This window comes from Bacillus rossius, chromosome 1 (assembly GCF_032445375.1).
Source record: "Bacillus rossius redtenbacheri isolate Brsri chromosome 1, Brsri_v3, whole genome shotgun sequence".
NCBI lineage: Eukaryota > Metazoa > Arthropoda > Insecta > Phasmatodea > Bacillidae > Bacillus > Bacillus rossius.
In genome coordinates this window covers 108,499,306-108,514,574 of record NC_086330.1, presented here as the reverse complement: position 1 = coordinate 108,514,574, position 15,269 = coordinate 108,499,306, and the positions used below count along the sequence as shown (strand labels likewise).

The following is a 15,269-nucleotide window of genomic DNA, read 5'->3' as shown; positions in this document are numbered from 1 at the left end:
CACCCCCAACACGCTACCCTGGAGTCCTCCTTACCATTCTCCACGCCCTCTATTTTCCACTCGTGGTTTCTTCTTCCTCTCTGCCCTTTCCACGCAGCCTGTTTCCTAGTTTGACTACCCTGAACAGTTTCACCAACCTCCATATTATCAATTTTACACTGCCTGTTACAGTATTTCAATATTTATTTTATGTTGGTTTATTTTTTCTTTGTTTGTCAAAGAGTCCTGGATGTGTCATCAGGCAGACATTTCTCAATGTTGATATTAAATAATAATAAAATAATAATCTCTAATCCTTATGAAGAATAAAACCATATACATATTTCTAACTTTTTCTAAATTATCCTGAAAATTCATACTTGGCAACTTTTGATAGCATTTAAATTCTTGTAAAATTGGAAATGAAAAACATGGGGTGCATGCAGCAATTAATTAATGCATTAATAGCTCAAATAACAATTTTATTGCACCGCAAATAATGTGAACCGATAATTAAGTTCTTTTATTGATAGCTACTCTGTACACTCTTTATAGTTATGTATTGCATGTACCCCAAGTTTTTTGTTTCCAATTTTACAAGTATTTTGATAGCAATCAAAAGTTGCCAAGAATGAATTTTGAGGATAATTTAGAAAAGGTTAAAAATCTGTAAATGGTTTTATCCTTCATAAGGATTAGAGAAATTATTTTATACTTTTTAGTATGTTATAGTACAAAAAAAATTTATTTTATTATTATATTTTGCATTTTAAATGAATTAAATTTTGGAATTGATTTTAAATACTTTGATGACATCATTACAGAGACATGCGATAAATTTAAAATTTATTTCAGTCTTTTTTTCTTCTGGTTATATCTGAAATAGAAAAATGTCATATCTACTTACCAATAATACATCTAACTATTCAATTATTATTTTAGAAATAAAATAAGGAAGCAAGTGAAAATAATTTTTATATTACTTATATTCAAATATTAAAAACAATCAAAATGAAATCCGTTTGTTGAAATTTTGAATATATGACACTATTCATGATGCTTGAGATCTTAATTGTCGCATACATTCCATTTCCTTCATTGCATTTTCATTGCACGGTGTATTTCCTGTGAGTTTCAAGCAATCGAGCTCCACTATTCTCAATCCATCCAATGATCTGACACGGCTTAACGCGACATATAATAGAATGAGGCACAGAGTTAAGTAATTCTTATTCAAATTTACTAATACATTAAATCTGATTTCACACATAGTCAACCACCATTGTCGTAACTTTACTTCAATTAAAGAATAATGAAGTCAATACTTCCATAGACAACACAACCACACAAGTCATATCAAACTTCAACAACATATACCTGTCCTTTAGCAAATAGTGCAGATCCAAGGTATACACCAGCATGGGTCCACTGTACATCCTTGCATTTTATGAACTGTGCAGATTTATAACTTTTTCTAGATTAACCTTAAAAAAAAGAGAACAAAACAGCAGAAATAAAAAAAACTGAAGCAGAAGATGAAGAATGACATTCACTATACGATTTAAATTTTTACCCAATACAATGACTAAATGGTAATTGATATTTAATAAAAAATAATAACTTTAATTTTTTTGTTTAAATCTTTTTCGTTTTCTTCATCTTTATCTCCTTTTTGTTTTTCTTCTTCATTTTTTTACATTTTCATGCATTGTCATCTACTTCTGAGCTATGGTCCAAATTTCAAGTATCTAGCTCATCGGGAAGTTAGTTTAAAATCAATTACATAATTCCACCCAGACAGACATACAAGAAAGCGAGTTAATAAAAACATGGTAAAAAGGGGATATGTTTTTTGCTTCAAACTGGGCTTGGTCACTTTTTCTGTAGACTTAACGTGTAGTTGCCAAGAGGTCATTAGGGATTAATGAACCCAACAACACAGTTAGGGGGAATGGGAAGGATTTGGCCCTGGCCACAGGAAGGTACCAGCCCAGTATGTACATAGAATGATTGGAGGAAACCATGAAAAACTGAAGTCACGATGGCTGAAGCAAGATTCAAACCTGAGTGCTCTAGAGTTTAGAATGGAAGGCATCATGTTACTTTAGTACACTTTGTTCCAGATAAGGTGTTACTTTTCTGACAGTTGCTTCAGTGAAAATTCATTCTTTGATAACTGAATATTCTAACATAAGAAAGCAAACAAACACAACACGTATATGTTTACCACCAGACTATCATGTTTCAATGATTAATTATTTAGTTGACTTTTTTTTAATAACATTCAGCTCTCATATATCCGAATAGAAACAGGACTTGGGCCGCCCGTCCTTATTTTCGGTTATTTTGGTTTTCCTTGGTGTGCCAAAATCACCCCAGGTAAATTCTGGGTTGGATCCTAAATAGGCTCTGGCCATTGCCTTTCCCGGGTTCCTGGTTCCTGGTAGTGTTGACCTTGCTGTTGATGGGATGTTAGGTCAAAGTAAAGTAGTAGTAAAAAAAACATTGCTCATTGTTTGGTGTTTTTTTCTTCCTTCCATATAGTTGCCCCCAATTTCTAGGTTATGATGTTAGTCAATATATAGTACACTATAATAAAAAACACAAACATATAAAGTTAGAGATGTATTCACAAGGATATATAAATAATTATTTATAAACATTAACATGACTTTGTAATATCCATAAACAAAAAACTTAGTGTGAACTATTTGACACATATTACTGGAACTAACTTGCAAAGTTAAGTTATTTTTGTAATCCTTAAATTGTTTCTTGGCACATCATAGAGTACTATTTTTAAAAAAGTTATTTTTTGTACCTTTATCATATGCTACATATTTTATTGTTACTGTAGTGAATAACTCAAAATATAAAAAACAGTTCAAATTTAAAATTCATTCTTATCGTCTGGCCCTCGGATTAGTTTCAGAAATTATACCTGGCCCTTGAAAAGAGTGTAGTTGGCCATCAGTGCTGTAGGTTTGGCAGATGTGTCACAGTGTGGCTAAGGCCTCATGTGTATCTTTTCTATCCGATAATGTCTATAGGTTTACAATGAACCAATTTTTTTTAATTTTGAAAGTTAAATTCTACGTCGTATGTAAATTGAACTTGAGAGATATACCAGGCAAATAAAACTAAGTGCATTATTCTTTCTCTACAACAGAGCATGTGGTTTTTCATATTTCAAATTCATGGAAGCCTAGTACTATGTACTTTAATGATATAAAACTTTTTTTAATATGTTTTTGTTTAGTTTACAGGATTGCTGAGTAGTGTGTTGTAGTGTTATCAAAACTCATGTTTTGTCCAGCTAATGAACCACACATTAATTTTCAGGAGTCTTTGGATGGTGCAATCATGAGTGAGGTCAAGCAGAGAAAGAAGGGTACTGTAATTTTTATGATTTATTTTTTTAACTTAATTTTTTGTTTATTTTTTGTAGTTATATCAATTCTACTCAACATTTTCCTAAATGAATTAAATTATGTTAAATTATTTTAAAAACATAAAAGTTTATTTTTCACTAAAGTCAAATGTTTTACACAAAATATGTTAGAAAGCTTTATTTTTTATACATATTGTATAGAAATATCAAAATTATTTATTATTTTGCTTTCAACCTTACTTTTCTTAAATTAATAAAAAACATTTTTTGCATATATAGTTGATGTTACATTTATTTATCAAATTATATTTAAAAAAAATTTATTTATCATTTTATAAGTATAGAATCAGTTTAATGTACTGTCTTCGCTACTTATTTAAGTGTGAATTTTTTTTTTGTCAAAGTTATATGATTTTTCATTTGGCCTGTTCAAGAAGCTCATCAGGGTCAGGACTTGAACTAAGGACTCTTGCAGACTAACACTTACCAGTCATGGGATATTATCACCCTATTTTTCCTTCAAAATACATACGTTTATGCTCATTTTTGTTGCCAGTACATTACCATTTGTAGATTCCTGAAGAACTGAGATTTTGTCAAATTTAGGGTGTACATTCAGTACTTTAAGTGTTACATGGTTGCTTTCAAGGTTCTTTGCTACCAATAATTGCACATTCTAAAGTTTGCTTTGTCCTTTTGTCATTCTTGCCATACATTTTCTGGTAGTTTTTTTTCTCTTAATTAAACTCATTATTTATGTTTTTCAGTTGCCTACACGTGATACATCGGTGTCATAGAACACAAACATTGTATGTCCACTTAGTTTTGTGAACTGTAATACTGCATGAATATTTCTGTGCTTTTTGTCTGTGTGGTTGATGCAATACAATTCCTAGAATAATCATAAACTTTCAGCTTGCTTGGATGTACTGGTTTCCTCCTCTCTCCCCCCCCCCCCCCCCCCCCCCCCACAAAAGCCAGAGATATATCTTATTTTTCGGAAAACACCAAATACTCTAAATCAACAATATTGGATGTACAATATGTGTGCTCTAAGACAGTGACATTATACTTTTGGTATTATTTTGGTTGTAGTCTCCCTTGCTAATTTTATTAATACTTTTCTAGCAGCTCTTATCCTTGGGTTAAAAGTGTTGTTTCATTCATGTTATATGTGTTTTATAGGCCCTGCCCAAATCCACAGGACAGTACAAATTAAAATGGAGGGTCAGGAATCTGAAACCATAACAGACATTCAGAACTATTTAGAAACATTCAACAAAGAAATACAGAGTGGAGACCATACAGTCCAGCAGTTAACAGGTAAGTTATTCTCCTGGAGTGTCTACGTACGTGTGAGCTTGTGTGTTGTTGCTTGGTCTGTTGATGCCAATGTGGAAACTTTGAGTCATTCACATATTCTAGCATGTTGTAGGAGCACTTAGAATTGTTGTGTGCATTATAATAATATTCTGATTCTAAATAAAGAATAAATATACGGTTTTACTAATCTCAGTCTTCAAGCATAAAAAGAACTCAACTCTAAAACAAAGAGATTGAAAGAACATCAAAATTAAAATTCTGTAAACATACAATACAAGGAAACCATTACGTATTTTTATGACTTAGGACAGTAGTGCTATTGTCCTCTTAATATTGACTCAATATTAGAAAAAAAACTTATTGGATGAAAGTGCATGGTTACTTGAAGTAACCAGCATGTTTACTTCTTAGTTTTATTTCAAGTAATGTTTTGAGTCAGTTTGTTAGTACCACTGAATCTTCCATTAAGAAACAAAATTTTATTTTTATATTTTTTGTTTCAATCACAAAAGTTTAAAAGTACCATAACTACAAAAAACTATGACCATTTTCATTGAATTTAATGTGTCTTTTCACTAAGAGTGTCATTTGACAAAAAAAAAAAAAATGCACTGTCTGCAAGTCTGAGCTGTTGGTTTTAGGAGACAGCTAGGAATTCAGGATGGTATGGTGTTGTGATATCTCTCAGCGTATGAGTGAGAAAGTAGCCATTACTGAGGTTTTTTTTGTGGGCCTTGGGATGATTTGAGTTCATCTAGGAATAACTTAGCTACATGCCAAGCCTGGCATTACACGAGTGTGCATCATGTATCATGTAGTAAACATATAATGAAAGTAAATATATCTTGATAGTTCCGAGTGTCGTTTGTGTGACCAAAACATGGAGATTGTATAATTTCGTGCTGAGGAATTCAGCTTTCAAAACATCAAGGGGTCTAATTACTAATATTTTAAGGAAAATTTACCCTGAAGTTTTCAGTGGTCAGCTACTGTCAGATATTTTCATAGTGATTCACTATGGTGCAACAGTAAATCCCTGTTAAGACATTTTTGAAGGAACTGGATGCAAAAAACTTTTTAACAGGAAAACTTCTTAAAAGGGTAATACATAGCTAAAATTCATTTGCTACATAAAAACAAATTTTACTCAAATGACATACTGTATTAACTCAAATATTACACTAACATATTATTATCGTTAATGTGCTAGAAAAACTATACAATTATATCAGTAAACTGAATTCTTTAAACTGAATTTAATTCAGTAACCACAATAAAAAAAATTATCAAAACAACATTAGCAAAAACAGTAACTTAACATTTATTGTTTTCAAAAATACTGGGTCAGTTCTTTGTTATAACACATTTTCAGACTGATGCATCATAAAATTGTCCAGTTCCCACAAGCTCTTCCTCACACTATCTGGAACATTTTGTGTGTATACCAACCTTCATTTTTTTACATTTTTACAAAATACTAGTAGCCAAAGAAAATTGGTCCTGCTTCATCATGATTTCATTCAAAGTAGACAGTAGCATCCCAAGTTCCCCCCCCCCCCCCCCTTATTCTTATTTGCATCAACTTTCGATATTATTTTCAGTTTTTCTTCAATCAATAACACCTTCTGTTTTATGGGTCCTCCACTACTTGCAGATGCCATTATGCACTGTTTCCCACAACACAAAAAAATTATTATGCTTGATAACCTTAAAATCACACCTAAAAAGATCACAAACTAAAACCCCTTATTTGCGAGTTATAAATTTGTGTTTACTGAGCACTATACAAAGTGCTTGCAAAAAAAATATGGAAAAACAGGTTAACTAATATGGGCTGGTGGTAATCTGGTTTGGTGTTCATTCATCGCAAGGTAATATAACTCGAATAGGTAAAATGGAACAGCCTCTCATTCTATACGAATGCAAACAGATGATTGGTCAAAAAATTAACTTGTAACAGCATGCAGTGTGTGGTACAGGTTTCAACGGTCTTGTGCGTTTATCATTCGTCATATTTTATGCCTCGAATGGAGAAAATGGTGTGCTGATGGAATTCATGATAAATAAATAGAGTTTAAAAGTTTAAAGATAAACATTATTATTTAATTATTTTCTTCAAACGTTATGAATTGGAAAAATTAACATAGAGATATATGTTAGTGATCAAGGGAATAATTTTGTGAACTTAATAAGTGGGAAAACTTATTATGCGAGAACGTCTTAAGCTGGTTTTACTGTAGTTACTTTATTGCACATCATACTGTCCTTAACTTAATGACTAGGTTTGAAGGTGGCTTTAATTTGTTACTGACCTTAACTATTGAGCTAAAATGGTGGGCTGATTAAAGAAAATTAACAAAATTGAGGTTTAATAATATACAACATTCAAATAGACAAGCCACTGTTTCTAAAAAATTCTTAGAAGTTAATTTTGTTGTTTGAATGGGTTATATATTAATAAAAATCATTAAGAAAAGTTTAAAATATTGTAATTTTTTATATTATTGTAGTAGTAATTATAATCAATTTGTTATTTATATTGGTACATTGTAAGTTGTTTCTAAAGCAAAAAATACTTTCAAATTAATTTGATGCAGCATTGGAAAACTATTTTTAAAAAACATGTTAGGTTTTGCCAGTAACCATGTCTAAATATTTTTTTGTTGACTTGCATTGTTTCAAAATAATATTTATATCTAATAATATCTAATCAATCACTGTGGTTAATGAGATTGTCAGAGTTTTAAAAAAATTAGTATGTTTCTTATTTAATGCTAATTTCTTCCTCTCCTTTCCTTGTCCTCCTCCTCTTCCCCCTCCCCCTCCCCCCTGGCCGCAATTACACTGTAGCTATTTTCATATAATTTTTATTTTGAGGAGGTGACGATACTGTATTGCAAAGACCTCTCGCCTAAACTTGTATTTTTAATTAGCAAAAACTTAAGCTGGGATATACAACTGATGATGTTTAAGTGGTATAAGTTAGTGAATAGTCCCACAGAGCTGTAAAATAACTCTGATATTATTTTTCAGAAGTGCACCAAGTGGGATCTGATGATAACCAGGACGAAGGAACCTACTTTGTGGATCAGTCAGGCCATTATTACTACCAGGCAAACAGCGATCAGCCTCCTGTCATGACGGTGGTGTCTGGTGAGTGGCTTCACACAGTGTTCTTGGTCCACTAAACATCTGTCTCGTTCCATTCATCTACAGTCATGTCAACTTACCTTCATTCTCCGTCCGTTTAGTGAATCTCACGGCGACCTGCCAACTAACAGTGCTAGTAGTAGTTAGGCCCATTATTAACATTGTGTTAAATGGGAGTTTCCTATAAAAGTAGGCATGTTTATTAAAACTCTGTTTAGTTTTAAATGTATGTTACAATTTGAGATTTTTCATTTATTTGGGAGCTTTGTAGGGGTTAAATGTACAGCAGAAACTTGTAACTTTGCCATAATTGTCAGTTTAAAGTTGGAGTGTTGAGAATACAGAACCAAAACAAACTGGGCTCTCTGAAAAGAAAACATGTTAGAAATTTTAATTGCGTATTTAAATCAAGTATATTCGTTTGCTAGACATTTTGATCTTCAAGCATGTGTTCATTTTTTTTAATGAGATTTTTAATGCAGTTTTTTTTTATCTAAGTAAGATTTCAACTTGTAATTTTCCTGGTATTGCAGGTTGCCATATTTTTTTTTAACTAGGTCGTTAGGTGGGTTTAAAAATGAAATATAAGTGATGTTTTTAAGTCGTAACCTTCATTACAACCAGGCGCTATTTAAGGTATTGGTATAGAGTAGGCATTTACCAAGTGCCCAAACTAATGAAAATATAGTAATCTGGGAAAAAGTTTAAAAAATTGAAACAAAATTAGGAATAATATATTAAATAAACTCCCATTTAACATAATGTTAATGTTGGGTGTCACGCTGTTAGTTCGTAGGCCGCCATGAGCTTAACTGAGCCAAGGCAAAGGATGGGATGCCAGACCTATCTATATGACCATGGGTTTGAAGTTTCATAGACCTATGTTTTGTTCAAATCTCATTTTCTTATTTTCTTGGTTATGTAATTTTTTGTGCTGCTGTTTTTCAAAACCAAAATATTTAATAATCTGCCTAACTGTATTTTATTTTTTTTTTTGGTCTCTTTGAGATGGGACATATAACTAACTTTATTTGATTCTACATTTGCCAGCTTTTTGAACATTTTATATTATGTGTCACTTTCAGTCTGTATACATGTACTGTGAAACCTCGTTAATAAAAAACTGTTATTGCAAACTCTCATTACTACCAAGCAAATGGCGATCGGCCTCCTGTCATGGTCACAGTCCCTAGAAATTAAATTGGTTTTATAGCGCTGAGTAATTTAATACAAAATTATGGTTATTGTGTAATACAAATTTGCTATTGTTCCAAGGGTAAACATTTACTACGTGAGTAAAGGATGGTTAATACCAATATCCCAGAAAATGTAAAGAAACAATATAAAGTTTCAACTAAAATAAGACGGATGCCAAGCTTTGGTTCAGTGATGGTTGGAGAAAAAAAGCTCAGAAATGTTACATATTCTTCCAAAATGATGGTATGTCTCTTCGTGGGTAGTTCCTAAACCTTAGCTTTATTCTTCTGTCTTATTCTTCTATCTTACTTCCTTAAAAAGTTTGTACAATAAAAAAAATTTTTTTGAGCCCCATGTGTAGCCATCCTAAATATTCATTTTACAATCCCTAAAAAAGTAAATTTGGTGTTGTTTAAATTTCTGTGCAAATTTCCTTGGAGCATACTCAATTTTTTTTTTTAGGTGTGTTCTGCATGTACTAAATGAATAAAATATTTTAAATATTGTTTGAATTTTATTTAAAAATGTAAAAATTGTGATTAAATTTTGTAATAGATTAATAGAAACCATTATTGTAAAGTGGCAAAAATGTAGTCCCTTCAGGTTGTGTATGTGTGGTTTTATTTTTTTATTTTATTTTTTATTTTTTTTTAAATTTTATTATTATTATTATAAATAGGCTTGACTGTATTATTACTAATACCATGTTGTTACCAAGAACGTTCATGCATACTAAATAACTTAAAGCTTTTACATTGGAGAAGATGTAACAGTACGTGTATTAGTTAAGTAGCATGTGGTTGCATGTTGTACAGTTGTTTATTCCTGTCGCTATAGCTGACCCTAACTCAGACGTGATGGATGGTGGAGATGGAACTTACATGTCAATGCACTCTCAAGATGGCCATGTGGAGGAGATTTCTGTCATGGATAACGAAGATGTGAGTTGTAAAAAAAAAATTCTGAATGTTTTGTTATCTGTATTATTTAACCATATGTGAATGTTTTTTGACCATGTTTGCGTGGTTAGGTAATCGTCCGTTTCTGAAGTGTAATAATACCTCAGTCATGGTTTTAAAAATTTGAATTTTCATGACTTGCATAAAACTACTGTTTATTATGCATACTAAATCAAAACTTATTAACTTTTTTTTCTATTAATTGTTGTGTTAGTTGTGTATTTGTATGGAATCGTTTTGCTCTTTCTTATTTTATTATTTACAATTAGAAAATTTTTAGTGTGGGTAGTTGAAAATTATAGCTATAATTTTAAAAGTAGATTTACTTTTTATTTTAATTTTTTTTTTGATTTTGGATAAGCAGTGAATTAGTGATAAGACTTTTAATTGTTACTGAGCAAGATGGCATAGTAAAAAGGGCCTGGATTCAAATCCTAATTGAACCAATCTGTTCCGAATAATCAATGTTTCTTTGGTTATTTTTTAAAATTTTTATTTACATTAGAATTAAAGTCTCAAAATGTTGATTATGAAATAGTTTATGATGTAGACCTGATTTCTGTTTAGCAAAATGTTCTCATGTATCAACAACAGTGTTACTATAAAAAAAAAATTAAATCATTAATTTACCATTTTCCATTGCCCTTACATTGATTAGTGAAATGCTTTCTGCTTTTATGCATTCACCAACTTTATAGATAGAAAAACTCTTTAACATGATTATATTAACTTTGCATCACTGTTCATAAAATAATTTGTTAGTTTAACAAACTGTGCAGTGAGATGTAACGGGGAAGGGTGGAAAAATCCCTTTCCAAGAATACGTTGGTTTAAAATTACTGGAACATTGTGTAAAATTGTGTCTTTTTTGTTTAAGTTGCCAAATAAAACATCAGTCAGTTACTGTTGGTATTTGAAAATATTTGCCACACGTAGGTTTCCCATCACCCCCTATTTTATTATTTTCTTAGCATGTCAACAGCATTGAGATTATTATTATAACACACGACGACATGGACTAGATATTCCTGGTCCGTGTCACGTGTTTGTGTTTCTATGACCTCACTAATAAAAAGAAAGTTGGACCGAGAATCTTTCCCAGGTCTAGGTCTGTGCGAAGCATATACTAAGCAAATCAGTCAAAGCACTTCTTAATATTCAATTTTACTTTGCCAGAAAGTTTTCTATTAGTATTATTTAAAGTTTCGTTTTTGATGCAAAGCTGTACATTTGAGTTGAAGCTTCGAATTTGTTGCAACACTTTAAAACATTGGAAGCCAAATATTCTCTCATGAAACTATTTAATTATTTTTTGTGTGTTGTATATGTTTTGCTTGAATAAAATTGGTGACTTAAAAAACAAAAGAAGGCACTCCATTTGTCTTTATGAATGCTCACTATTAATATTATGCATGGTTATTTTATAATTTTTATTGAATAATAATTAGTTCAAACATTGCAAACATTAAAAGATTATTTTATTTTTCCTTCAATCCTATATATTTTCAAATAAATGTAATACAACTTCATAGAGAAAAAATTTCGCAATTCGTTTTGACTATGCAAATAATTAAAAAATTCAATCTGATTTTCCGTTTGCATCAAAAAACTAGTATTTGCACAGGCCTAGCCAGGTTGCTGTTGTGTGATGCCATGTGAGGACGAGCAGCGGTGTGGTCGGTGTGCCAGGGCATGTCGAGCAGTGACGGCAACCAGATGATCCTGAACGCTGGCGACGCCTACCAGGCGGTGACCATCGTGCCCTCGGAGACTGGCGCCGGGGAGGTGAGCTACGTGCTCATAGTGCAGCAGCCCGACGACAAGGACGACAAGGGGGAGGACCAGGACCTCACCGTCTACGACTTCGACGACGGCGAGGAGGGCGGCATCACGTTGGTGAGCTGCCCGCGTTTCCTTCAAGTCAATACGCTTGCAATTCCTGAAGTTTCTGCCATTCCACTCCTGCCCCGTCCTCACCACGAACATGTGCTTTCCTCTGTTTGTCTCCATTGCCTCTGTATACTCCTTGGCTATATATCTCCCACCTTCCTCCAACCCCATAAACAGCCTTTTCATCAAGATTGCTGTTAATTGGGCTACTAAAAAAAGTATTCTCTTTGTAGCCAGTATGCTATTTTATGTACATAAAAAAGTTAGGATTTTTGAAATACATTAGTGTGTCTTTAAAATATAGTAGAACCACAATTTTTCCTTTATTTTTTTTAATTTTTTTAAATAAAACTAAGGGTCTGAATGAATTTAGGCTTAACGACTCCTCTATTTCCGCCCTGCAATGTCCGCCCTGCTTTCCATGTATCAAAAAAAAATCTGTGATTGGCCCTTTCCAGGAATGTACTCAAATCACCTCAGAGGGAGGTCTGACCACTCAACTACCATGGCCCTTTTGGAAATAATGGAAAAGTTTGAATGAAGGAAAAATAAATTTTTAATGTTACAGTAGAACCCTGTTATTATGTTCCTGCATATAATGTTTTCCTGCTTATAATGGCATATTTTTAAAGTCCCAATATTTCCCCCATAAGAACAATGTATTTATTTCCTGCATATAACGTTCATAAATAGTGTAATTTCCTGCTTATAATGTTTGCTTTCTAACATTCAATAAACGGGGAAGAAATGTTTTAAAACCAAATTATTCCAACACTTACTATAAAAAGTTTCCTTTATGTATGTTTATGTTTACAATCACTGCCATAGAATACATGAAGTTTGTTAAAATACAATTTTATGCAATATACTGAAGGTACATAATGTTCATAGTTACCTGTCAGTTGGCACCCTTAGTCAACTCTTCTCTTCCTTGCCATTCCAGTGGGTATTCAGATGCACGTACATAGTCCTACAATATTTAAGTTGCCAACCATTGAGCGAGGGCATAAGTAAAAGTGTTTTCTATTGCTTACAAATAATTTTTTTTTTTTCATACGTAGGAATTCCAAATTTAAACATTTTCAGGTGGCAAAGGAGTAGACGTTCTCACTCTTAATGTTGTTATCATGAATCGTGAGACAATTTTACAAAAAATGTGGCAGTTTATCTTTAAAGACAAACAAAATTTAACCAGGGAACAAGACGAAGTTGAAAAATTGTTGGCTTGTTTCAGAAAATTCATGTATCAAGTATACTATCTTTGGTTTTAACATTAAAGTTGTTTATATAGCTTGGTGAGTCCATTGGTACAAAGCTCGAACATTGTTAAGTGCTAAATTGAGATTTCCTGCTTATAATGTTTTTTTCTTGTGCTCCCTTGAAAAACATTATAAAGGGTTCTACTGTAATCATTTTAATATCATCCTGCAAACACTGTACATACCTTTTTGAACTTTCTCTGCATTAATTTTAAATCAGTATTTTTCAAAACAAACTTCATTTATTGTAAAGAACCTTTTTCAATTGTAAATGTTAAAAGTAATGTTTTTTAGATTTTTGTTATTTAAATCTGTGTCAAATCTGTACTTAAAGAATAACGTAGGGTATTACCTCTGCAGATCTGTTCTCAGTATTAAGTATGCTGGCAGTATATGCTTTAAGTAAGTATTATGAAATTTTGTTCTAAGGTAAGACTTCCTTTAGCACATGGTGCATAATAGATAAATTTGCTCTTAATAGGCCAATACTTACCTAGTTCTAACTTGCATTTGATAGCTATTCAATGTGATGAAACAAATGTCTTTATCAGCTCTGTCAAAGAATTATATTTAGCGACTTAGATCGTCCCCCCTCCCTTCCCAAAAAAAATAGCAGGCTAAAGAAAACTGTAAGTCAGGAAAGCAGTATGTATTCTCTTGTGGTGTAAATATGTAGGGTGTGAGTCAGAATAAATATATTAGTGCAAACTAAGGAAAAGTAAAAATGGATAAAATGTAAATTTGTAGATTACTGAAGATAAGTTGACTTTGTTTATAAGTAAGTAATTTTTTTTTACCTTTTTCTTTCAGGAATCTGGTGATGAGGATGACAAAACAAAAATAATCAAAATTGTACCAAAGAAATCTCAAACTGTCACGCAAGCCCATATGTGTAATTACTGCAACTATACAAGTCCCAAAAGGTATTGTTATGGTATTTTAATATGTATTAGCAGTGTACAATATTAATACAGGATGGCTACAGGTATTAAAAACTGGGAAAAATCAGGGAATTTACCGATCATCTGGGAAAACCACAAAAAATCAAGGAATTTGTGTGCATTACAGGAAAAATGTTTTAAGTTAGTGTAATTTTGCTATTGCCCATAACAAATATGTACATCCATGCTGAAGTTATCGCTAGTCACTTGCAAGCTTTGAACACATCGAACACGATTCAAGACAGAAAATGTCTCGATTTAACATCTAAATAAATTTCTTATCTGTGATTTTTTTGAGAATTTGTCTTAAAAGCATAAAAAATTATGTTATTGTTTGAGTATCTCAAAAATACTGAAGTCAAAAGATGCCAAGTACTTCATATTATGCATGTTAGTGTCACTTTTTTTGTGAATTTCTTTGGTTTTCCTTTCTTTGTGTTGAAAACATTTGGTATTTGCTGTATATTTATGCATTCCAATGTTAATTTCAGATATTGTGAATAGGGATTTATTTTTTAAACAGTAAGTTGTAATTTTGGTGAAACTATTACATAAGTTATTTTGTGTCATAGTTGTAAACAGTATATCTGTTCTGAGGGCTTCGCTACCGCCTGCTGTACCATTTCATGTTGTAACATTATAGTCTTGGGGCCGGCAAGGAAAACGTAATTAGTCATTTATTTGTGACGTGTGTCAGTTGGATTTGTACTAAATGTACATAAGCGCAATAAAAGATAATAGAGAGGTATCTAATGTTCAGAGGTATCTATGTTACAACATAAGCAAGCAAATAAAAATGTGTTTCATAAACACAATAAATATTTGCTACAATGATCTATTAAGTAGTCTGTTTATAACATGGAAATAATGTTTGGTTTTATTTCTGACTTCAACTTTTGATTTATAATTCAGAAAATGGAACCTGTTCACGATTTTTGGATTTTGATTAGTACTAAACAAGTTGGGACCAGCATGGTGCCTTCTGGCAGCACTCAGTAGCAGTCAGCACCTTTTTGCGTGTAAATAGGTCAGTTGCACATGCACAGCATATGATTAAACGCTACATTTGAACACGCATCACAACACAGTGCATGAGTATAGACCCCGTGGGAGTGGATTTGAGAGTTGTCCAGGTCTCCTGGAATTAAAATATCCTTTACTGTGAATGCAATTGTAACTC

The 15,269-nt window shown here is 32.1% G+C and overlaps 1 protein-coding gene across 18 annotated transcripts in view; it reads left to right on the top strand.

The window, feature by feature from the left end:
* The window catches only part of LOC134541789 (transcriptional repressor CTCFL-like), a 92,948-nt gene that overhangs the window by 35,006 nt on the left and 42,673 nt on the right, over positions 1 to 15,269 (top strand). For 16 of the 18 annotated variants that reach the window (XM_063385531.1, XM_063385582.1, XM_063385502.1 and 13 more), the window contains exons 2-7: positions 3,322 to 3,370; positions 4,556 to 4,693; positions 7,727 to 7,846; positions 9,878 to 9,981; positions 11,689 to 11,895; positions 13,959 to 14,071. In XM_063385531.1, coding sequence (XP_063241601.1) covers positions 3,343 to 3,370; positions 4,556 to 4,693; positions 7,727 to 7,846; positions 9,878 to 9,981; positions 11,689 to 11,895; positions 13,959 to 14,071 — 710 coding nt within the window. In that variant the 5' untranslated portion in view covers positions 3,322 to 3,342. The remainder of the gene's footprint in view (positions 1 to 3,321; positions 3,371 to 4,555; positions 4,694 to 7,726; positions 7,847 to 9,877; positions 9,982 to 11,688; positions 11,896 to 13,958; positions 14,072 to 15,269) is intronic. The other 2 variants (XM_063385537.1, XM_063385601.1) reach the window with 1 other exon arrangement.